Consider the following 24,020-nt stretch of genomic DNA (forward strand, 5'->3'; position numbering starts at 1 on the left):
CATCCTTTGAGTATCTGAAGCGGGCCTACAACGATGTTGGGGAGGGACTCTTCGTTAAGGGCTGTAGTGGTAGGACAAGGGGTAATGAGTTTAAACAGGGCAAGTTTAGATTAGATATAAGGCAGAAGTTCTTTACAGTGAGGGTGGTGAGGCACTGGAATGGGTTGCCCAAGGAAATGGTAAATGCTCCATCCTTGGCAGTGTTCAAGGCCAGGTTGGACAGAGCCTTGGGCGACATAGTTTAGTGTGAGGTGTCCCTGCTCATGGCAGGGGGGTTGGAACTAGGTGATCTTAAGGTCCTTTCTGACCATAACTATTCTATGATTCTACGATTCTAACATCTTGGATGCCAAATTTTAATGTTGTTTTTAGTGCTAATGGTAACAGGGAATATGGGCCATCTTACTTAGTGTACTAGGATGGGATGATGCAGTCCTTTCAAAGCTTCAGTTTTTATTCATCAGCAAGACTGGAAAAGAGTGATCTTACATTGTTTTGAGTGTTTCAGAAAAAGTTATGATAAAAAGAATATTAATTTTTATGTTAAGTATATATTAAATGTAGAAATAGGTATAGAAATTAATAAATACTCTAAATAGTAAGAAATACCAAAGCGTCATGTCACTTTCATATATAATGATGTTTCCAGTACATCAAATGTGCTGCTAGTAGAAATATTTTTTTACAACAATGACAGTTTGATACAAACATTTACATTTTCTTTACATTTACTTTTTCTTTCTAGGCAACTCAGATTTTGTTTTTAAACACATTGAATTTTGTAACTGTTTCGGGTAGCCTTAAAGGTTGTAGTAGCAAGAATAGCACGATTCCATCCAAGTTTATCAGGTCAGTAACTGATGTTGGTTTTGCTGCTGTTGTGGAATTTATTTTTTTTTTTTTAACCTAACCTTTTGATACGGAAATTTGACAGAGAAAAGTACTTTTTTCTCGCCCAATTTAGGTCTTACTGGGTTGGTGATATGAGTTGGACTCACGATAGCCTTTTCTTGGCTTGCATGTTAAAACGTGGATCTTTGATTATATTGACGTGCATGGGTGAAATGCTGACCTTGATTACTTCTGGCTGCTCTGTAGAATTTGGACCAGCAGAGTTTATTCCATTTCATCCACTAATAACATGCAGGTAAAAGGGTTTGAAACTGTTTATACATTTTTGTCATATGATCGTATCTTACTTCGTAGTATTTTTTACAATTTCACACAAACTTTGTATCTCAGATTCATTCTTCTGCTTTTCATATGTCTTCTCAGTATCTGTTCTCATTCATAGTTGTTTTCTATTTCTTATAATGAGTTTCTTGTGATGAAACTTGGCATTATGACACTAAGTATACATGAACTGATTCATTTTTTGAAGTGTTTGAATTTAGTAGTAACTAAAAATGGCATGAATTTATGATATAGGAAGAAACTGAATTTACAAAAGTACTGAAAGTGCGGATTTATTTTAATCCAGTGGCATTTCTCTGCTCACTATTTGATTTTGCTTACAGAACTCTGTATCTCATTTGTATGACAAAAACTAGGTAGCTTTTTTAGTGTTTTTGGAGGGGGTACTCCAGATATAATTTTTGAAATTATGCTGCTGGATGCATGGGGAAGTAGAAGGCTCTTTAACACTTTCTAGCATAACTTCAAAGTTACAAAAAGTAAAATAGTTTGAATAACTAAAGGAAACAAAAAAAATCCAAACTTTTCATTTTTTTAATTTTTTTTATTTAAATCCTGTTAGTTCTGAGTGCCTAAAGCTGGGTACTATATAAATGTTAACATCTGAGGAAAACATTCAAAGCAGAATAATACCTTCTCACACTGTCTGGTTGAAAAATCAGGTACTAAAATACATTAAAATACCTTAATTACTGTTATTTTTTGAATGTACGCAGCAACCTTTTTCACATAATCTACTAACCTTTGGAATATTAAGAAATAATGAAAAAACCCCAAACCCAGCAACAGTAATTTTACACATTATTTCAAAGTGTTAGGGGACTACCTGCACAACACAGCTTTCTGGATCTCAATAAGAGGTGATTTCTTTGTAAGAATAGACTGCGTAAGCCCTCTTTTGTAAGAGAAGACTTGTGTGTGGATATAAATGTTTTCTGTGAAATGTCTGAACTGATTCGGAAATACTGAGATTCAGAACTTTATAGATTTTTTTTTTCTTTTTCATACATGACTTTTAGCATCTGATTAAAATTGCATCTTCAAGCACTTGTTGTAGATACTGTGTGATATAGGAACTTGAAGTCAAATAGTGAAAAATGCGTATAATGCTTGTTAATGAAGTAGAGAATAGTGAGACCCATTTTTATTTTTCTTTAAATTAAAAAAGTTGCAACTGCAGCAAAATAATGGCGTCTTGCAAGCATAAATAGTGTTATCCACAGTGCTCATCCTAAAAAACTTAGATGTTTCCTTGGAATTCTGAATGGACCTGTAGGGACAGTAATGTGAGTGGTATTAAACATTCATATGTTATTTTTTCTCTAATCTGTTCGTGACTGTTACATATGATAGCTGCTTAAATGTTGATATATCTTTATTTTAGACAGCAGCACTCTTTTTATCAAGACTCGAGTCAGTCTCTTGGTTCTTCAGCTTCTGAAAGTGACCTTATGAGACAGAGATTTTCGGTTGCTTCACATTCAAGATTACCCTACCTCGTTGTCTCCGATGGATACATGATAACAGTGCTTAGATTTCCTAACAACCTTTCACCATCAGGATTCATAAGAACTCTTTTGCTCGATTCAACCCAACGGCTTGAAAGTATCCGTCGGAATTTGCTGAACTCCAAGGTAGGATTATGAATTATTCTGCAGGTTTTATGTAAAAAAAAAAAAAAATTTGTCTATAAAAACGGATGATTTTTTTAAACTGAATACCTCAATTAAGTTTACTGTGGTATTTATACACATTCATTTTACTTAAATGTCATGTCTGCATGACGTTTAAGTAAAATGTAGTCACTATTCTTGCTGTAACTGTAAAAGAAATTGGTGTTTCTGTATCTATAGAGTTGGTTCAGAGCACTGACAGGTATTTTGCTACTCCGACTAACTTACCCATTCAGAATATGCAGAAAGGATTCTATAAAACTTCTCTTACCTTAGGCTGCTGCTGTTTTAGAGCAGCCAGCAACAGTCGCAGTGGTGCTCTGTGCGTGTGTCCACTAGGTCCTCAGTTGAAGTTGTCAATTAAAGCTTGCTTAAAGCATTTGGTTTTTATTTTTCTGTCATTTCTAAGTTGATCTAATTTTGGGAGAAGGGAAACCTTTGAAAAAAGAGGTCCTGCAACTGTTATATATATTATATATTTATAAAATATAGATATATAGATATATAGAGATAAATATATATATTATATAGATATAATAGTATCTATTATATCCTGTAAGATGTAGTAGATATTAAGTTCAGAATTTTTTCATTTGCTGATGGAATACAACTTCTATTCCTACTCAATTTGTACTTTGGATTTTTGGAGAAGTGAGTTATGATGGTATTCATTCATAAGCTAGAAAAGCGGGTAAAGATTTGACAACTCAAAAAGATATGTTACTAGTAAGAACGCAAGAAAGCCCTACGTACTGGCAAAATTGTAAGATCATTTCAGTGATCAAGAAAGCAGATTCTTTCCTCATCAAGCAGAGTAAAGCGTCTGGTGCTGAGAAAATTCTGCATTCCTGAAGCATGGTCAAATGATTGTTCCTGTGCAACATAAGCCTGATCTGTTCTCCCTTTCTGTCTGGGACTTTTAAACTGAAGCTTTTTGCAGAAAAGACCACTTTCCTTGTTTTGTTTAGGAAGTATCTGGTTTGATCTTGCTAGAGACAGATGACATGTTTTGTGTTGTTGTTATTTCTTTTAGTCTAAAAGGAGACCTCTGTGTTTACGATCACTGTTGTCTTTAAAAGCTAGTCTTTTAAAACATGCTCAGAACCGAAGTTCCGTCTTTTCCACCATTCCAAAGTTCCTGGAAGAGGACACAACAGAAATTAGTGAGAAAACCATGGATTTACTGGTACTTAATAGCATTTTTCCACTTAAAATAATGCAGATGACTTGATTTTAAATTATTCTAAATGTAAAAGAATATTTATTTTTTTTCCCACATGTAAGTATATTTTCTCTTACTAGGTATATTTGAACTAATTCAGTATTGGTTAAATTCTCATTCTTTTTGAAAGAATGTGGTTATTTTTCTCAACTGATACTTGATTTTTTTTTTTTCTTTTCAAACATCATTTCTCTTAGCAGTGTGTTAACTTTCTGGAAAATGTGTACTGATTTACATGTAAATCAGTTTATTGTTTCATTTAACTTCATTAATGTGTTACTTTAACTTCCTAATAAAATGTAACATTACACTACTAAATATACTGGGGATCTAAAGTATAATAATAACTACAATATTATCCTTAGTAAATAAGATATCCTCATTTTTTAGAGGATTCTTCCAAAATTTCATAGAATCAAAGAGTGGTTAAGTTTGGAAAGGACCTTAAGATCATCTAATTCCAACTCCCCTGCCATGGGCAGGGACACCTCACACTAGACCCTGTCACCCAAGGCTCTGTCCAACCTGGCCTTGAACACTGCCAGGGATGGAACATTTACCATTTCCTTGGGCAACCCATTCCAGTGCCTCACCACCCTCACTGTAAAGAACTTCTTCCTTGTATCTAACCTGAACTTCCCTTGTTTAAGTCTGAAGCCATTACCTCTTGTCCTACCACTAGAGTCCCTAATGAAGAGTCCCTCCCCAGCATTGTTGTAGGCCCCCTTCAGATACTGGAAGGCTGCTATGAGGTCTACAAGTAGCCTTCTCTTTTGCAGACTGAACAGCCCCAACTTTCTCAGCCTGTCTGGCTTCTGTGATTAGAGTCACTGTGCAGCCTTTCCCACTACATTTCTTGCTTTTGGTTTTTGATTTGTTCATTGACATTTTTGAGGTTTTGTTAAATGGATTTTGTATCTTACAGGTATCTAGCAAAAACTCTTCCTCATGCTTTGGGCTTAATAAAGGGCAGGGTTTCACTTCCTGGTATAAAAACTAGTGCTGTTTGTAATTTTGTTGTTGTTAGGTAATTTAATTTCTGTCTGCACAGCTATTCCAATAGCTACATTCAGTTTGAGATCTAGATGAAACTGCTGTGAGTAAAACTTGTTAGCAATTAAGCAAGTTAATTAAGAATAAAGATTATGTTTGTGAGTTTGACTAGTGGTGATGCTCTCAGACTGTGCTTTCTCTGAATAGACTTGAATTAAGCTGTTGATTTTTTTTTTTTTTCCTTGTCTGATTTAGGATCTTGAAGAAGAATCAGATGATGAAAAGCAGTTCTGCAATAGCCCTTCCAGCTTCTATAGCCAAAGAATCCATTCATTTGTTAGTAAAGCTGATCAAGGCCACTTAGAATTTGCATCAATGTTTGATACTGTCCATGCAAAAGACAATATGGAAGAGGAGGATAAGTTATCGGTGGAACTATGTTCCATTCAGAAAAACCTCATTGCTGCATGGCAGATAGGGATTTCCAAAAATATGGAAGAGAAAGATAAGTTGCTGAATTACATAGTGAATTGCATTATCCATTTTTTCAACATTCTTCAGTTTGTGAAATGCTCTCTGCTAAACCAGGATACATCTTTAAACAAGTCTGCAGAGAATACTCCCTGGATAAGTTGTGTCCTGAAATATTTTCAGCAGTTTTTAACTATCTTGTACTGGCATTCAAGAGCCAGTCCAACTGGGCATGTGGCAAAGCTGACACTACAAACTTTAAAACTAATGCTTATACAGCAACAAGATCAATTGTTCTCAAAAAACCTCTTGACATGTTTCTGTCTTTTGAAAATGGTTTCTCACACTTTAAGTAATGTGTGCAAACTGCAGTATGAGAATTTTTTTTCATCTCCTCGTGGTAATAGTCTCGTAGAACTTGACTCCCTCACTGTGCCTGTTTTCCTAGTTCTGAATGAGAGTACTACTCAGCAATTCAGCTCACTGAAATCTCTGCTTAGAGAGCCTCCTCGAGCAGTAAACCATGATGCTAAAACAGAAAAAAGGTATGAATGATCTTTGTGGTGGGAAAAAACTGCACAGGACAGGCAGGTGATCTGGCCCAGGCAGTATGGCTTTATAAAAGGCACATCCTGCTTGACTAACCTCACCACCTTCTGTGGGAAGGTGGACCACTTAGTGGATGAGGGAAAGGCTATGGATGTTGTGTACCCAGACTTCAGTAAAGCCTCTGGCAACGTTTCGCACAGCATTCTCTTGGAGAAACTGGCTGTTCATGGCTTGGATGGGTGTATGGTTTGCTGGGTAAAAAACCAGCTGTGTGGCTGAGCCCAAAGAGTGGTGGTGAATAGAGTGAATAGCTGGTACATTTAATAGCATAGTGCTGGGCGTCACAGACTTGCCAGCCCTAAAACCACGCTCTGCAGGGTTTTTTTTTCCCTGTCTTTACTTTTCTGTGTTATGCTTTCATTGTATTTTCAATCAGTCTTGTTTATAAAGACACTGATACGTGTTTTGAGGTTTGTCTAGGTTATTTAATTTCCCCATATTTTAGATAGCAAGCCGTTAATTTTGGGGTTTTCAGTGCTTGACATAGATTGCTGCTTTTATGCAAATTCAGGAGAATTGGTGTTTGTTAGTTAAAAAACAGAAGCCAGGGCAGAAACTGTTTTGTTTTTTCCCCCTCACTGAAGTCAAGAAAGTTGTTGCTAGCATAAAATAAAATCTAGTTTTGAGATACAGAATGCAAAACATAATAAAAAAAATTACGTAAGTAACTGTTAACTTCTGATGATTTCCATAATATTTTATTTCTTCAACTACAGGTTGCTTGTACTATGGCGATTATTGTATAAGAAAGTGGTTTGGTATCAGGTCCAGCTGAAGAGAAAAGTAAACAAGAATGTAGAAGAAGAGTCTGTTGCCTCATCACTTTTAAGTCATATACAAGCGACCCTCCAGGCTTCAGGAGTCACCTTAGAACAACATGTGAAGATCAATTCTGTAGCTGGTTAGTACTTTGGAAAGAACTACAGATACTAGGTTGTTGCATGGTTAACTGAATAATAGGAAAATTAGGTCAAACTTAAGGACAGTCAGTAACCACTAGATGGGCATCACAATGTGTCTCTTACTGAATTTCTGTGCAGAAGTCCTGTTCACCTCATGTGATCACCACTGGCATGAGCATGTCGTGTATGTGAATGTAGTCATTCTCAACTAAGCATCTAATTTAGCATAACAGTGTCCTAGGTTAAATACAGTATATTTATTTTGCAGATGGTTTATGGCTGTAGCCTAATTTCCTACACTTAACTGTTCTGTGCTCCGTCTTGCTTTCTCCTTCCACACTAATAAGCCTTGCTCCTATTTACCTCGCCCATCTGTTTCGTCTCCATATTCTTGATTTCTCTCTGTTAAATGTTACTTCTAGCTTCTATTTCTACATCGCTCTGTACATTAGCTCCTTTGTGTCTCTTTCATTCATCCTAGCAATACATGGAGCTTTCTACCCATTCCTTATGTTCTTTGTTTACATTCAGTTTGCCAAATAGATACAGTATGGTTTATAGATGAGTTAGAGTAACACGTTTGCTGGTGTGCTAGCCAATACCTGCACTGGCTAGCTGCTGATAAGCAGGATAGAGTGGCAAATTTGTCCTTGGCTTTTCTTCTGCACTAGTGCTGTCTGGTTTGGTTTGGTTGTTGGGTTGTTTTTTTCTTCTTGTCCTTCTTTGCCCAGGAACTCTGCTTTTTTACAGTTACCTTTCCCTCAAACTATTTAGGAATTAACCAATGTATTAAAAATTGGAATGAGCATAGAGGCGGAGAGATGACATTTAGAGAAATAGAATGTGTAACAGTCCTAAGACCTGTTGTTTGAAAGTGCTTTTACACTGAAAAAGAGTACATGTATTCAACTTGGGAAATAATTTTATAACTAATTTTTATAATGAAAAAACATCTTCCACATTACAGCAAATATGAAAGCGTAAGAGAAAATACTTTTCCCTATTAATAAACTATTGCAAGTTTTGAATGCTGAAGTTTGTAAGTATAGTTAATGTTTATAACCTTGTTTAATCTTAAAAAAATAAAATAAAATGGGAACTGAATTACTGCAAGCCCTGTAGGTGTGATTATAACCTGATTTTTATTTTTTTTTTTTTTTTGGTAGTGATTTAGCAATTAAATAAAAGGTGGGGAGGGGTATTCAAAGGCAGCTTCATTTAGATGCTCAACACTTAGATTTAGCGCTGAGAACAGAAATTGCTGGAGACTCATGTATTTGACTGTGCTTTTCAAAAATATGTGTTTGCACATGTAAAACTAACTATGTAGAGCTTTTAATTTGTTACATATATGACTTTTATAGGTGAGGAGAAGTTCCTTTTAGGTTCATACAGAGAATCTCTGGACATTTGGAAAAGGTCTCTATGTGAAATCAAGGGAAAAGGTAAGAGGTAAATTCTTTTTTGAAGGTGGAGGGGTTAAGTTGTATAATCACCTTATGTAGTTATTTATGGCTCTCTGCCCTTCACAAAAAAGGGTCAAGTCACATAAATGACACGTTTGAAATTAAGTTGGGATTTAAATAGAGACCAGGCAAAACGTAGGTGTGATTGTTCCCTGGGAAAATTCCATGCATTTCTATTTTATTATCAGATTTCTTGTGATTATGAAGTACATGGTACAGAAAACATCTAGATACACTTCTGAGCAAGAAAGAGAGAAAAGCAGATGATAAAAATCAATTCCCTTAGGAGCTGTAAAATCGTAGATCTTAGTGTCTGGGGAGAAACAAAGTAATTTGTAGCAGAGTTTATTTAGGAGGTAATTCGAAACAGATATCTAGAGTGTCTTCCCATACATCATGAGAAACACTTCTTGCTGGTTATTATAATGAGGAGTACCTCATGCAGAATTCAAGATACTGGAAGCATGGTGGATGTCTAAGCAATTTCATTGTGGCTTAGGCATTCCTTCTTTGAAGACTAGGCTCCTGAGCTCTCCTGGAACAGTTATAGACTGTATTGTTTGAAAACTGCCAAATACCTAGAAATAAAACTTGTGCATGAGCATTAACTCCCTAGTACCTTAGAGGCTGTAGGAGGATCCTATCTCCGAAAATAGCTGGTGCTGATTTCTGCTTCTCAGAGTATGTATTTATATAGATTTGTTTCTGGAGAGGGAGGAACTTGGATTTTCAAACTTATATCTGTTTTTGTGACTAATTTTTTTTTTTTCTTGTTTAATGCAGGGGGAAAAAGAACATGTTTTCTTCAGAGTAGATATTATCTTGCAATATTATTTTGCCACCTATATCAGTATAACTTGTGTGAGGCTCAGGGACTCTGTGATCACCTAGTAGGGGAGATCCTAAGGCGATCACAGCTGACAGTGAGTCAAATGGAAAAATTTTCTGGTATGTTTATATTGCATAGAAGTGTGATAACGTATATTGATACTGTTTGAATAACGTAGTATCTAATTTCTGGGCCATCACAGCCACACTAGGCAGCGTGTTTTTCTCTTTACACTGGACTGAAGTCTGTTTTCAGTGACTTTAAACGTGTTTTTCTGATGCTCAGAAGAAGATCCTCCTGATCCTCAGATGTTCTTTCAGCTGCCCTAGTTGGAATGTTTAGACAACTTTTACTTGTATAACTAATAATGGAACCATGGCCCATTAAGTGTTCTTAGATTTAAATCTGCTCAAGTAAAGACTTCGAATAAGAAAAATAAGAGTGAAATGATCTGATTTAATTTTATATTAAGGTTTTTTTTTTTAATGATACAATATGATTGGTCACCAGTCGTAAATTGATGGTTGATTATTTTTTTTTTGCAGATGCTTGTGTCTTTTTTTTTTTTCTGTTAAGCCAGAGAATGATATCTGTATTTCCAAATTGAAATTTTTTCGACTCAGCAGTGATCTAAATTTAGGTACTAGAAGCCCAGCTCTATAGTCATTAACAACCTAGTATAAAAGTCTTTTAATATAATGTGTACTTAGTTCTTTAAGTCCTGAAAGCTTGTCAAGAAGCTCAGTAATATCATAGTTTGCGTGGTTTAAAAAAATGTTTTATAATCTAATTAAGCAATTTCAGGATTCAAAATTAAAATAATTTCCATAATGTTTTAATTTGATATCTGGATTTTTAGATACCAAGTATTTTCAGCATGAGCTATGGATGGTAACAGATATTCATACTGAAACTGCTATGGCTGTGATTCGGTCCATGGCACGATTCATGGCTGCTTATTTCACAAATCAGCTGCTCTATATCTTTCCCCCCCACAACGTAGACATCCTGCACCCACTTCACATCAAGCAAGGTATTTTCTCTAAAAGCAGTGTAATTTGCTGCGCTTAGCTCTTTTTCTTTTTTTTTTCATGTATATCAATGCTGTCTGTTATGTTTTACTTTGGTGATTTATTTCAGCACCATTAATTGTAAATTTTTGGTGAGGGGAGTGTGTGTGTGTGTCTGTGTGTGGTGTTGATGTTTTCCAGCTCTCGATTATTGAAAATATTTTTGGTTTTAATTCAATTGCAAACATCAAACTATTATGTCATCCATACAATGGAATCATAGAACCATTTAGGTTGGAAAAAACCTTTAAGAACATCAAGCCCGAATGTTAACCTGACACTGACAAGTTCTCCACTAAACCGTGTCCAGGTCAGTGATAAAGATAGTAAACAGAACTGGCCCCGGTACTGAGCCCTGGGGAACACCAGCTGTGACCAGCCACTGACTTCATTTACCACCACTCTTCGGTTTTGGCCTTCCAGCCAGTTTTTTAGCTAGCAAACCATACACCCATCCAAGCCATGAGCAGCCAGTTTCTCTAAGAACGTGCTGTGGGAAGCACTGTCAAAGGCTTTACTGAAGTCTGGGTACACAACATCCACAGCCTTTCTCTTATCCACTAAGTGGTTCACCTTGTCCTAGAAGGAGATGAGCTTAGTCGAGCAGGACATGCTCGGATCACCTGCTTGTCTTGTACATGCCATTTGATAGCACTCAAGATGTGTTCCATAACCTTCCCTGGCACCAAGGTGAAAGGGACAACCCTGTAGTTCCCTAGATCCTCCTTCCATCCCGTCTTTGTAGATGGGTGTCATATTTGTTAACCATCAGTCAGTTGGGACCTCCCCAGTTAGCCAGGACTGCAGATACATGGTGGAAAGTGGCTCACTGAACAATTCCACCAGCTGTCTCAGTACCCTCTTTGGATCCAGTCCAGCTCCATAGACTTTCGTGTGCCTAAGTGGTGGAGCAGGTCTCTAGCTGTTTCCTTTGGATTATGGAGACTTAATTCTGGTCCCCATTCCTGTCTCCCAGCTCAGGTGGCTGGGTAACCTGAGAACAATTGGTCTTACTGTTAAAGACTGAGGCAAAGAAAGCTTTAAGTACCTCAGTGTTTGTTACTGTTCTCCCCTGCATCAAGTAAAGGATGTAGATTGTCCTTCACCCTCATTTATAGAAACATTTTTTATTGACTTTTATGGCAGTAGCCAGATTAATTTCTAGTTGGGCTTTCGCCTTTCTGATTTTCTCCATGCATAACCTCATGCCATCTGTGTAGTCCTCCAGACATTATTAAGCAGCCTGCTCTGACCTCACTGTTGTACCATAGCATGAGTTGCATCTCCCTGCTGCAGATAAACCTTTTAGTGTATGCCTCTAATAAAGAGTAGATGTGCACTGCAATGAATACAAAAGCAGTATGAACATAGGAATTCTAGGTTGTTCATCTGATAGCGTGCACATGTATTTAATCTTTAAAATGTGATTTTTCTGTCACAGACGTATCTCCTCGTATTATTCCACTGCAACACTGTTTGGTTACCAGAGCTGTCAGGGAACAGAAACTTTCATCAGTGTGGACAGCAGAATATGCTCTCGATTTGTTCTTTATTGGTGGACTTATTCCGGAGGCTGTGTGGTTAACACACAGACTTGGGGACTGGAAACTGTCTGTTTCAGTTGGAGTGGCCTACCAGCTGTATTGTCAGAACTCTGATGAATTCTCAAGGTAAATTTGTGCTTGGAATTTAGTATACTATATGTTTTTATTATTGTTATTTGTGTTTATTGTTAGTTTATTGTAACAAGGCTGTCCTTTGCCTCAAAAATTCATATTCCCGGACTCAAATAGATGTAGGACCTAACATGTTAAGATTAGTTATTTTTGTCTTAGATGCTGATTTAAGAGACCTTCATTAGGTTATCTGTGGGTTTAATTTTGTATTAATGAGGAGTTTCTTATACTTTCAGACTGAAAAACGCTGAGTGTCACCTGCCTTTAAGCTTATCACCAATGCAGACTTTTCAGGAAAAGTTGCAGTCTTTGTTAGGACAGCCAGTTACTTCTGAAACATCAGGATGTATTAAGTACAAGCGGTTTACAGGTACGTAAAATTATAAATAGGTGTGTTTATTTTTCATGTTATTTCACTACTTATACTAATACACACTGTCTTAAAAAGAAACAATTAGCTTGTCTTTTCCAGTGTGAGCGTTACTCTTACAATATGTTAAAATACTCCAGTTTTATAGGCATTAAGGTTTTGACTTTCATCATTATAAAAATGGACTGTATTATCAATCTTGTCTTCTTCATGCATATCAGCCAAAACCATATTTGGCTGGTTTTGGTATTATCTTCAGTCTGGAAGAAAAGTTTCATTAAAACAAAACAAAAAAATGCCCTGAAGCAAATGTGAATGTATTAACAGTATGGAAAGTATCATCATACTTAAAATTCGTTACATGATGGTGTTTAATTTTTGCCTTTCTTTTAATGGTGAAAGGGAGTTGTGTCTCATAGCCTGGCAGCTCCCTGCGTGCAGGTCCAACAGGTGGCAAGACTGAGAAGGTATTGCCAGTAGGCACATCTGCAAACACACATATGCCATACCTGTATACAGGTTGCTACACAGATCAACACCTACAGACACGTTCAGCGCTTGTAAAAAAAGCACCAAAAATCCCGTCCCATTTCCCTCTCTTGCTAGTCAGAATGAAGGTCTGCATATAGATACCTAAATGTACAATGTGGATCCCTCTAGTAGCTAGGCTTAAAGCTAGTAGCTGAATCTCCCTAGTTGCTGGTGTCTGCACATATGCCCCAGCCCCACTCCATTTCCTGGTACAGACCTTTTCACAAATATGTTTCTCCCCACATGCACACATTGTCTACTCCCCCCCACAGTAGCTGGCCTAGAATATACAGTCCACCCAGTAGCTAGGTCTGCACTCTTCTATCTTTCCCTGTGCCTCACCCTGCAGACACACACCTGTGTGCACACTGTCTTTCTGGCATGTGGTCACAACCTAGTTGGTCCCTCCAGTACCCAAATCCCCTTTTCTTGCCCTTAGAGACATGCAGTCACGCAAACAGGGCTCCATATTATCTCTGGCAGTTGGCCAGGTCTTCACTGGTCCCTCTGCTCACTGCCAGCTCCTTTGATCTATCTTGCATGAGCAAGATGCAGACACCCTTGGCTCCGAGGGCACTTCACTTGGTCTGAGTTGATAATTGCTAGCAGTTGTGCAGTCACTTACATAGCCTCACTTTCTTTGGTTGCTTACGGGCACTTGATTTGACCTGGCTCCAGTCTGCAGTTGCTGGCATCCCAGATACACAGAGGCTTTCTGATCTATGGTCCCACTCCAGTTGCTGGCATTCAAAGTCCTCTATATGGACACACAGAATAGAAAGTCCTTCACCCAGGAAAACAGGCATAAGTTAACAGGGCCCAATGGAAGAAAGTGAGGCTGCCACATCTCCACACCATACCTTTGGTTTCTATCCTAATGTTCCCATAATGAGCCTTTTACAATCCCAGAAGACTCTAGCCCTGCATCCTCTGCATGTCCTGTCCTTCTTGACAGTAACTCCCGTCAAGCCAGAAAGTACTGAGGAGAGACATTCCTATTGCCTCGTCCTGATGGGCTTCGTACCTGGACACTGGGGGTGATGGCTTTCTTGGGAAGAGCCTGGACAGGGTGTCCATTTGTCCGAGTACTTAATTTGCTGTTGAGCATTTCTGGGCTTGTGGAGATGATCCTTTCATGGGTTGATTTTTCTACTGTGAGTAGATGGGTCTAGGTGTTATGCAGGTTCCTGCTATTGTCTCCTGCTCCTTTGTATGTGTGTATCTTTTTATCACATAACCTAACTCAGTACCTTACTGCTGTTAATTCCCACAGTTAGCTAGATCAACCTGTCCTTGTTTACATTTTACAGAAATCTTACAGGCATGATCTCTATTCCTTACTCTCTTTTTTCATGTGTGTGTTTGAAAACCACATATCAAGTTCCTGTCAGCAGGTGGATGTTAATTAATGTTTAAGCCATATCCCAAACACTGTTAATTCTTCTTTTGTACCAGTTTCCAAGGTTTTTATTTCAAACAGAAACATTTACACACAGGCTCTATATAACAGTCTGTAAGTATGACAGGTAGTGGAAAGATTTGATAGCACATATTTCATGACAAGCAGGAGGAGTAGAAAGGAAAGTAGAGCAGTATAGTAATATATGAATTTCAGGGTCCAATTAATGAATAATTTCAGGGTCCTTCTAGGAGATGAGGAAAAAATATAGTAATACTTAAAAGAGATCAAACAAATACATTGCCTTTTCCCTGATAATCATGCTCACTGGTAGAAGAGTTGGTTTTATTAATCGTAAATAGCGTACCTGGTTTATGCCTGCTTGGTGAGAAAGATTTGCCAGAATTTTATGCGAAGCAAATACATGGCTGAAAAGTTAAGTCCGCTATCTAGAAAGGTAGTATCTTTCCCCTAACATGGCAAAAGCAAAAATTAATAATACTATTTTGAAATATGAGAGATCTTATCTTAAAGCAAATAGATGTGATGTATACATTGTAATCGGTGAATGCAAATTCTGAGACTGTAGCTTTGTAATTTCAGAATGAAGGCCATGTATTGAGACAATTAACTTACTGGTTTCTGTGCTTAATATTTTATAGATCCCCTTGAAGAGGAAGATGCGGATGTTCTTTATAGTTCCATACAGGAACTACTTAAAGCAGCTGTTATGGCAGATACTGATATTCTTTCAGAGACATTTCAGCTTTTGATGGATTCTGCCAAGGACCTTAGCAGAAAATTGTATGGTTTAGTTCCAGATGGGCTTTATCTTCCAGCACCACCATTATACTGTCCTCAGCCAGCTTCTCTCAGTGAAGTAAGCATGCGTGACGGAAGTTTCTTGGGTCTTCCTGGGTTCTGAATGTATTTATGAAATAATCGTGATCTTTATTCTGGTTCCTTTCAGCTCAGTTTTCATCTGTTTTTTCCATGAGTATGCATTTACTTAAGCAGAACGTTAGTGACTCTGTGTTTTTTCCATAAAGGATTTATAAAGAGGGATGGAAATACTCTGGGACTAGACACAACCTTTAGGTTAGATTCTTAATGTATATGTCCTTTCTAATTTTGGGTCTTGTTTTTGTCTTGGAATTTGCATTTTTCAGGAAGACTGCAATGACATTCTTCTAAAAATTGAGAGACAAAGTCGTCAGAAAGTGTCAGGAATTCTTCAGCGAATAATCTTGCTCTTCCGGGCTGCTCATTGTTCCTGCCCTGCAGCACAATGGTATATCACAAAACTGAAGTGGGCAAGAAAAATTATGCAAAAAGTAAGCATTTAACCTGATTTTTTGTAGCATGATTACCAGTCATAAGTATTACCGACAAGCTTGCAATTGCATCAGAGAAGCATTCGGTTTCATCTGGACTTTGATGTTGTGTTTGTCACATGTAGTCTTCTAGTTTTACAGTCCCTGTTCAGTTCTTTTGCGAAACCAGAGTTCACTTAGGGTGGAATATGTAACAGAGAAGGTGATACTCAATTCAGCAGGTCAAGTGGTCATCCTTGTGCACAGAGCATGGGATTGTGAGATCTCATTCTACTCGTGTTTTGTTTGCACAGAACCAAACTTGGAATATATTGATTAGAATTTAAATTTTGTGTAAACTCAGGCTTTTCTTAGTTCGTTGTTACACAGCCACTTAAAAGAATGTTGGCTTGCTACAGAAGGGAGTGTGTGTGACTGTCTGCCTGCCTTCAGCTCCCCTGCACCAGTGTTCATGTAGTGATACAGATCAGGAACTGGTCAGACTGACAAATATTTCCTTCTCTTTGCTCATTGCATGGTCACATGCTTAATGCTGGCACGAAGAGGCGATCGGAAGTACCAGCTGAAACGAGAGGGAAAATAAGTCTGCTTTGGTTGACAGCAGCCTGGACTGTTGGATTAAACTTGTTTCCATAATCATGATCTCAGTTATTCTTACATTTTTTTTTGCTCTTGTATTTCATGGTAATCATGAGCATCATGAGTACCATGCAAACAAAAGTATTTTTCGTGCCATAGGTCATACTACAAATATTCCTTAAGATGAATTTTTAGAATACTGATTTGAAGAAAATTGAAAGCAAGGTCAAGGGAATTTTACTGATCTTGGCAGTGTTCTGCTAATAACTGAGAGGCTGCCTGTTTAATAGTGATACACAAAATCTTAACTTATTTTTATTTCTATTTTGATTATTTATTTATTATTTATGCTATGTCTAGATTCGAATGAAAGGATCTCTTCCTTCACTGAGTCCATTCCCAGAGACTTTGCTTCGTTACTCCAATTTCCGCACTGTTTTCTGTAGAACGACAACTTCTGGAGACCATCAGTTTGATGATACTACCTGCAAAATTTTAGGTCTGCATGCAACAAAATAGAATAATTTAGAACTGGAAAAAAAAGCACAAGAATGAGAATTTGTGGGCACAAAAAACTCTTATGAGCTCAGAATAGCATACTGCAATGCGTACAGAAACATGTTCTGTTTCCAGCTTTTATGTTAGTTATCAAAACTTTTAATCTGAAAGTTACTGTTATGGATTGTTTTGTGTGTTATAGGTCTGACAGATGTGAAAGAAAATGAACAGTAAGTGGAACTAAGGAACTGTAGCTGGAGAGCATTACTAAATACTCAAGAACGAGTAATTTTTTTCTTGAACTACTAAGATAATGTCAGTTACTTCTAGATAAAAATCTCAAGCTGTTTTATTTAATTCATTTACATAGAATCTCACCATATTGCATGTTTGTGTCGTAGGTTGGTTCAGAGAGCTGTGTGCATTGTGCTGGATGTTTCATGTTCGTGAAAGATTATCTGACAACTGTAGGCGGTACCAAATTGCAAGGGAAAATCGTAACAATCATAAGGTAATTACATTACTAGTATATTAAAGTTTAATATAAAGAATTCTAAAGATCTGCTGTATATTTCTGTGAGAACTTTCATTTGCCTAGTAGGACAAAATTAGCACAGTGCTGCAGTGTGCAGTATTTAATGCTACAGAACAGTGCTGTCCATGTGAATGACATCTTTCTAATAGTACTTCTTTCAGGCTTTGGCTTGGTATTTAACTCATGATTGAAGAGATACTACCAGAAGAGCTATAGTTTCTACACTTGTTGTCTACCTAAGTTTACTTTTTTTTTTCTAATTAGGTTAAAATAATTTGGGTATTACCTGATGGATGTGTATTTGACACATCAAAAATGTTAAATACGTATCCATTTGGTGTGTTAAATATACATGTTTTTTAAAAGGATAATAAAAATGTTAAAATTTAATAATGTTTTCTCTACTTATACCCTCGTCAGTTGATTTCAGTGATCAAGGAAATAAAAAAAGAAACTACTAGCATGATATTTGTCATATATTCTGTAACAGTACGGAATCCGGCTTAGCAACTCAGCTATCTTTAGCCAAGGTTGCTTCTTTTTAAAACAAATCCAACACTTAACTAGAAAAACAAGCTTCAAAGAAACAGGAAGGCTCTATTTCAAATAGTAGCATATTCTGATTTTTCTATCCTGTGTGAGACAGTGACAAATGAGATAGAAACCACTAACTGTTTCAAAATAAACTGATCCATCTTTAAAACGAATTTATGATCACCTTAAAGCACGGTAAAAATATTTACTTATCACTGGGTTAGTCAAATCCTCAAGTTTTAATCTAAATGATTGCAAACAGACTCTGTCGCAGAGTGTTAATGGAATTATTTCCTAAACTGGTTTACAAAAGCTTGCTCTTTTCTTAATATATAACTTAAGATCTGTAACAAACTTGGTCTGTCTCCTAGCATCACATTCTTCTCTGTTTGGCAGTTAAGCTAGAGATTTTTATCTCCCATTGGCTAGGAAGGAATCATTACTATTTGCAGTGTATGAATAATGTAGCTGAAATATGTTGTTCGTATCAATTAATGTTTCTATAGCAAGGTGTTTTTTTTAGGATCTGAAGAAGAATGAATATGATGCCTCCACAGTTGAGCATTGTCTGAATACAGTGGAGTGGGCTTGTCGAATGCTTCCTTTCTGCAGGTTCATGAACGTTGAAGAATTAGTTCAAGATGTAATTTTGAGTCTGCTTGGAGAATTGCCACCAGTGAAAAAGGTAAAAGATATTAAAGCTAGAATAAAAGCAACAGAGATTATCACAAACTCCTTGTAAAATCTAGTAGTTAGACTTCCTAATGGTATAAATTCTGTTCGAAATGACACCTTATTTGTGTTTTAGCTACTTTAAAAGAGACTGTTTTGTGCAGGTGGCAGAGATTTTTGTAAAAGCTTTTCCCAATCCTGAAGATATAAGAGTTCCACTAAGAGATAAATATCGTGGACTTCAGGAGCGACTCAGACACAGTGTTGTTAAAGGTAGCGTGCATCCTGCTTCACAAAATATTAAACAAACTTTCCTTTTTTTACCCCAATTATTAATTAACTTGTGACATTACCTTCTGTCATACCCCATGTAAAACAGTTATAGTTTTCAGTTAGATAACTTCAAGAGAGTTCTGTGGCAGATTCCATATGTTCTTTCTGATCTGTCTGTACCAATAGCAGAATATTGTGACTTCCAAGTTGGTGATGCTTTTTCACTTTATCAGTTTCTGTCTGTATTTGTATGTGGCTATGATCTATGACGATTTGAAGTTCATTCATGTCTCAACTGGAGAGAATAATTGAGAAATGGAAGCTTTCATTTAGAATCAGCTGGGTTTTTTTCTTTTGGTAGGTTCTGAAAGTGAAGAAATTATGTCTGCTGTTATACAGTCTACTGAAAAAGTGAGAATGAAGTCCTTGAGACATGTAATAAAGAACATAGGCCCCATAGAAATTAATATTTGGGAGCCGGTGGAAGAGGGAGCAGCAAATGACGAACACTGTTATGACAGATTCTCATTAGGCACTAGTCTAAGCAGAAGCACACTTACTGATCTTGGACATCCTCAGGTATATAGTGATGCTGACACAACAGATACACTTTCTGATGCTTTGTTTGCTGAAGAAATGAGAGCTCAAACACCTTCACTCCAAAGGTATGAAAAGAATTGCAGCAGAAAGCTTCCTATCTAAACTAAAAAAAAAGGGGGGAGGGGGGAAGTTGTCTCTTCCTGTTCAAGTAATCTTTTCACTGAATTGAGTAATTGTCACATTGTGTAATTTATCAAATAAAGAATTACAAATTTATCAAATCCTAGAAATGACAGTTTTGTATCAGTTACTCTGTGACTAATAGGTTATTGAAGTGTAATATTATCAGCTATGACCATGTGCATATATGATAGGTACTACTGAGTTACTATGTATGTAAAAACTGTGGATTTTGAATTTGATTAATTTGCCTCCTTAATTATTAATGTATTAATGCCTAAACTTTTAATGTAAATTTGGGGTTGTTCTCATTTTTAGCAGTGGAAAGAAAAAGAGCTAATATTGTGTTTACATATTATTTCATGTAATTTTTCTGACAATGGGTTTTAACGTTAACAGTACTTATGTTTGTTGTTTACAGGGATAGTGAACATCCGAGACAAGAAGAAATAGGTAGTAAAAGTACCACGTGCAAAATAAAAGCTTTTAACTGGAAAGCAAAGCCTAAAGACAAAGTGTGTGGAGAAGATATGCATAATCAATGTAATATACCTGTAGTTGGTACATGGGAATTTGAACGTGATGACGATGAATATGTAATTTTTTTAGAACTCTTTTTGAGTTACATTCTTGAGAGAGACCTCATGAACTACAGTGACCTTGGAATTCCATTTCTTACTAGCTTTTCTGGACTTCTTCAAGAGCATGAGTTAAACTCTCTCTGTTTTGATGTTCATACAACACTAAAACGTCGACAAAGCAAAACTAGGAGCCAAAGTGTGTTTAGAGCAGGGTCTTGCTATACTGTCACCCTGGCATCTTGCAATCCTGAAACCGTATCTGTCTGTAATGAAAACCAAAATAATTTGGAAAATCCAGCCATTGTACGGTCCACTCTACAGACAACAGAACCCTCTGTGTGTAACCTAGTGAAAGGATTTAATGACGGGTTGTTTGGTTTAAAACATAAGTCCATTTACAGAGCTCAGAGTGACAATCAAGAAGTCACTGTTGTATCAGCAAGCCAGACATTTCCTAACCATACTTTCTCAAGCCTGCAAACTCAGGCAACTTCTAAATACATTTACAAAACTGTTGATATGGTTGATATTCTACCAGGAGAACAACTACCTGTAGAACTGATGTGTAAGTTGAGCAATATTGCGAAATTGCTTGAGTGGATGATCAGATGGTCTGATAAAAGACTGCTCTGCGGTTCCAGTAAACAAGATTCCTTTGAAGAGGTTCTCCCAATGATACATGTGAAAACATCATCGGCTGCTGTCCTTACTTCTTTGTGGCTGTTAGAATGGTTATATGGAGATGGATCTCAAAAAAAGAGCATTAAGTTTAAGGTAAGAAAGAGGATAAGGGTGTCAATGAAATGGTGAGTTATTTATGTCAGTAAAGAAAATTACACATATCTTTTACCTTATAGTTCTGTTCTCAGTAAAACCTGCAGTATTGATTAATAGCCTTTCCTTTAAGCATTGCTATGAAAAGAGTAACATTCCAGGAATATTGGAATTCTGGACGTAGGAAGACTTCAGTTGGAGATGAAAGTCTTTTTGGAAGTTCTGTTCAAAAGCTAACTAATTTCTCTAGATATCACATTATTTGAGCAAATTCCTGGAAGTTTGGCCTTTATGTCTAATTTTAGATGTAATCTTTGAAAAAAACCCCATAATACTGGAGATGGAAGAGTGGAAAAACAAGACAAAGAATAAAGAATTAGTTTCTCTGGGGTGACTTGAGTTTAGATTCACTTTTCTTTGAGGACAGTGAACGTAGAGTCTGACTTGAATATTTAAACTAGTCATATTGGCAAAAAGTGAATTTTGAATTTGCTAGATACAGTGTTGCACAGAGTTGGACTATGTGTGTTAATATAAAAGATCTGCCAGAAGGAGGTGGTCCTGCCCCTCTGCTCTCATGAGACCTCACTTGGAGTATTGTGTACAGTTCTGGTGTCCTCAGCATAAAAAGGACATGGAGCTGTTGGAGCAAGTCCAGAGGAGGCCACGAGGATGATAAGGGGGCTGGAGCACCTCCCTTATGAAGACAGGCTGAGAAAGTTGGGGCTGTTCAGCCTGGAGAAGAGAAGCTGCGTGGAGACCTTGTAGCAGCCTTCCAGTATCTGAAGGGCCCTGCAAGGATGCTGGGGAGGAACTCTTCATTAGGGACTGTAGTGGTAGGACAAGGGGTAATGGCTTTAAACTTAAACCGGAAGTTCAGGTTAGACATAAGGAAGAAGTTCTTTACAGTGAGGGTGGTGAGGCACTGGAATGGGTTGCCCAAGGAAGTTGTGAATCCTCCATCCCTGGCAGCTTTCAAGGCCAGGTTGGATTTAGTCTTGAGTGGCATGATTTAGTGCGAGGTGTCCCTGGTCATGGCAGGGGGGTTGGAACTAGATGATCTTAAGGTCCTTTCCAAACCTAACTAGTGTATGATTCTACGAAGAACCTGATGAGAGTGGCTTTGTATTTAAAGACACTTGGATCATAGATCCTCTCTAATTAAGTTTACATTGAAGTCTTTGAGGGGAGAGGGTTGTGGGGGTTTTTTTGAGGAGGTTTTTCTCCCAGATAAGAGGGATTTTTGTCTTGTTTTGGGGTGTATTTTCTGTTTTTCTGACAAGTGCCACCTGTATCTTACTTAGAACTTTATGCTGAAATTTTGTGTGTGCATTGAAACTGCATGATACATAGGTTTTTGTTACTTATACTGTCTTCAATTATAATTTTAGAGTTTTGTATTGCATCTGATGAAAGCTAAATGATATATCTTTGTACAGAGAATATTATCACATAGTGTCTTTGACAACTCATGCTCAATTGACGATGACAGATCTCTCTAATTTTACGTTTCTTTCGAATAATTCAGAGGACTATTGCTTCACTTAATGCAAAAAAGGGTGAAACTTAGATTCTGTGGCAACTGTAAATCCAGAATTTCTCAGCTCCATAATAGAGAAAAGGGTGTGAAGTTAAGCATAAACGTACTATATGAAATTGTTAATTGATTTTTTTGTTTGATTGGTTGCTTGGTTGTTTTTAACTAGTGAATTTTATTTGTCATTATTAATAGAGTCCGGATAATCCAAATCTAAAAGAATTTGCATCTCCATCAGAAGCACAGTCTAGGACAGGGAAAGAAAGTAGTATGGATGAAGGCTCTTCCATACTGTCCAGTCCTCCTGTTGATGTCCAGAGAGTACAAGCCTATGATGATCTTTGTGAAACTGGTTTTGGGTAACTTACAGTTTTTTAACCTAAGAACTGTAATTGGTCATAATTCCTCAGCTAAGCAGCATGTCAGTATGAAGAGTTCTGCTGTTATTACGTGTTACATACATGTTTAAGTGCAAAGTCAAATTCATGTATGTTGTTTATAGCTGTATGAAGCAGATTAAATGTTTTCCACCAGGAGACGTACCTCTAGCTAGAAAACAATGTGGCTGTTGCGTTTAAAAGTGAATTGTACATGGTTGTAAACTTAGTGATGTGGAAATGGAATGTGAATTTCTGGTGTAATGGCTATCATGATTTTCTCAGAGGATTCCTAAAACTTTCACTCTTTAGTGTAATTTTCTTCATGTTGAAATGAGAGTTCACAGTGTTATTTTATTTTAACCTGGATCTGTAATCTAGCTATGGTCATATGTGTGCAGAAAAGTAGGTGGAAAGGCAGTAAATATTTTATTAATATCCTACACAGTTCTGAAGATGGAAATGTCCTTTGTGACATTTCCCTTCATCTGCTGCACTAAAGAAACAAAAAAATCTTTGGTACTAGTATTCTGAGACATTATTGTGTATCTTCTCTGACAAGAATTGTTTTTTTGGGCTTTTTCATAAAGGAAGTTCTCTGAGGGCAATAAATGTCATCTTAACCAGATGATTTTGAAGTTAAAGTGCAGTTTGTGCCTTTCGTTTCTGGTAGATGATATGTGTTGTTTACATTTTTCTGGAAACAGCCCATCCGAAAGACCTGATTAATTTCAGTAAAACATAAGAACTATAGCAAAAAATAGTATTAGTCTTGGTTTAAGTGAAATTCAGACAGAAAATTGAGATGAAGTTTGATTATATCACAGTAGCTTTTATTTTACAACTATGCGCTAGCCTGCAGTCTGAGACAAACAGCACACTTAAACTAAGATACTTATATTATTTCTGTTGTTAATTACCAGGATGCCTGCAAAGTCAAAATATTTCAATAAGAAGGAACTTAAACGTGGGAATTATTCTGTACCTCATGTGACTGAAGATCTTAATGAAGTGGGACCATTTGTTCAGAAGTTAGATATAACGTCAGATACAGGTTTGTTTTTATGGTAGATCATTTTACTATGCTCATAAAACAGTAGGAGTTTTGCCTGAATAGCAATATATGTCCCTTTGTTTATTTAATCAGAAAGTCAAAAAAAGTTTTTATTGTTCTACTGAAATTATTATAATATAATTATAT

General features: G+C 36.9%; 1 protein-coding gene across 1 annotated transcript; it reads left to right on the forward strand.

The window, feature by feature from the left end:
* Positions 1-751: 751 nt before the first annotated feature.
* On the forward strand, positions 752-23,873 carry LOC104409052 (chromosome unknown open reading frame, human C5orf42; the record flags this gene model as incomplete). The annotated part of the gene is made up of 21 exons (XM_010018832.1): positions 752-849; positions 965-1,147; positions 2,579-2,828; positions 3,901-4,053; positions 5,338-6,098; positions 6,879-7,063; positions 8,429-8,509; positions 9,314-9,501; positions 10,242-10,392; positions 11,871-12,099; positions 12,342-12,475; positions 15,068-15,285; positions 15,575-15,739; positions 16,679-16,817; positions 17,218-17,327; positions 18,409-18,570; positions 18,722-18,830; positions 19,192-19,495; positions 19,978-20,905; positions 22,638-22,801; positions 23,743-23,873. Coding segments are annotated over 21 exons (4,843 nt in total), but the record flags the coding sequence as incomplete, so codon positions are not given.
* Between the last annotated feature and the right edge of the window lie 147 nt (positions 23,874-24,020).

This window comes from Nestor notabilis, unplaced genomic scaffold (assembly GCF_000696875.1).
Source record: "Nestor notabilis isolate BGI_N333 unplaced genomic scaffold, ASM69687v1 scaffold31317, whole genome shotgun sequence".
Taxonomy (NCBI): Eukaryota; Metazoa; Chordata; class Aves; order Psittaciformes; family Psittacidae; genus Nestor; species Nestor notabilis.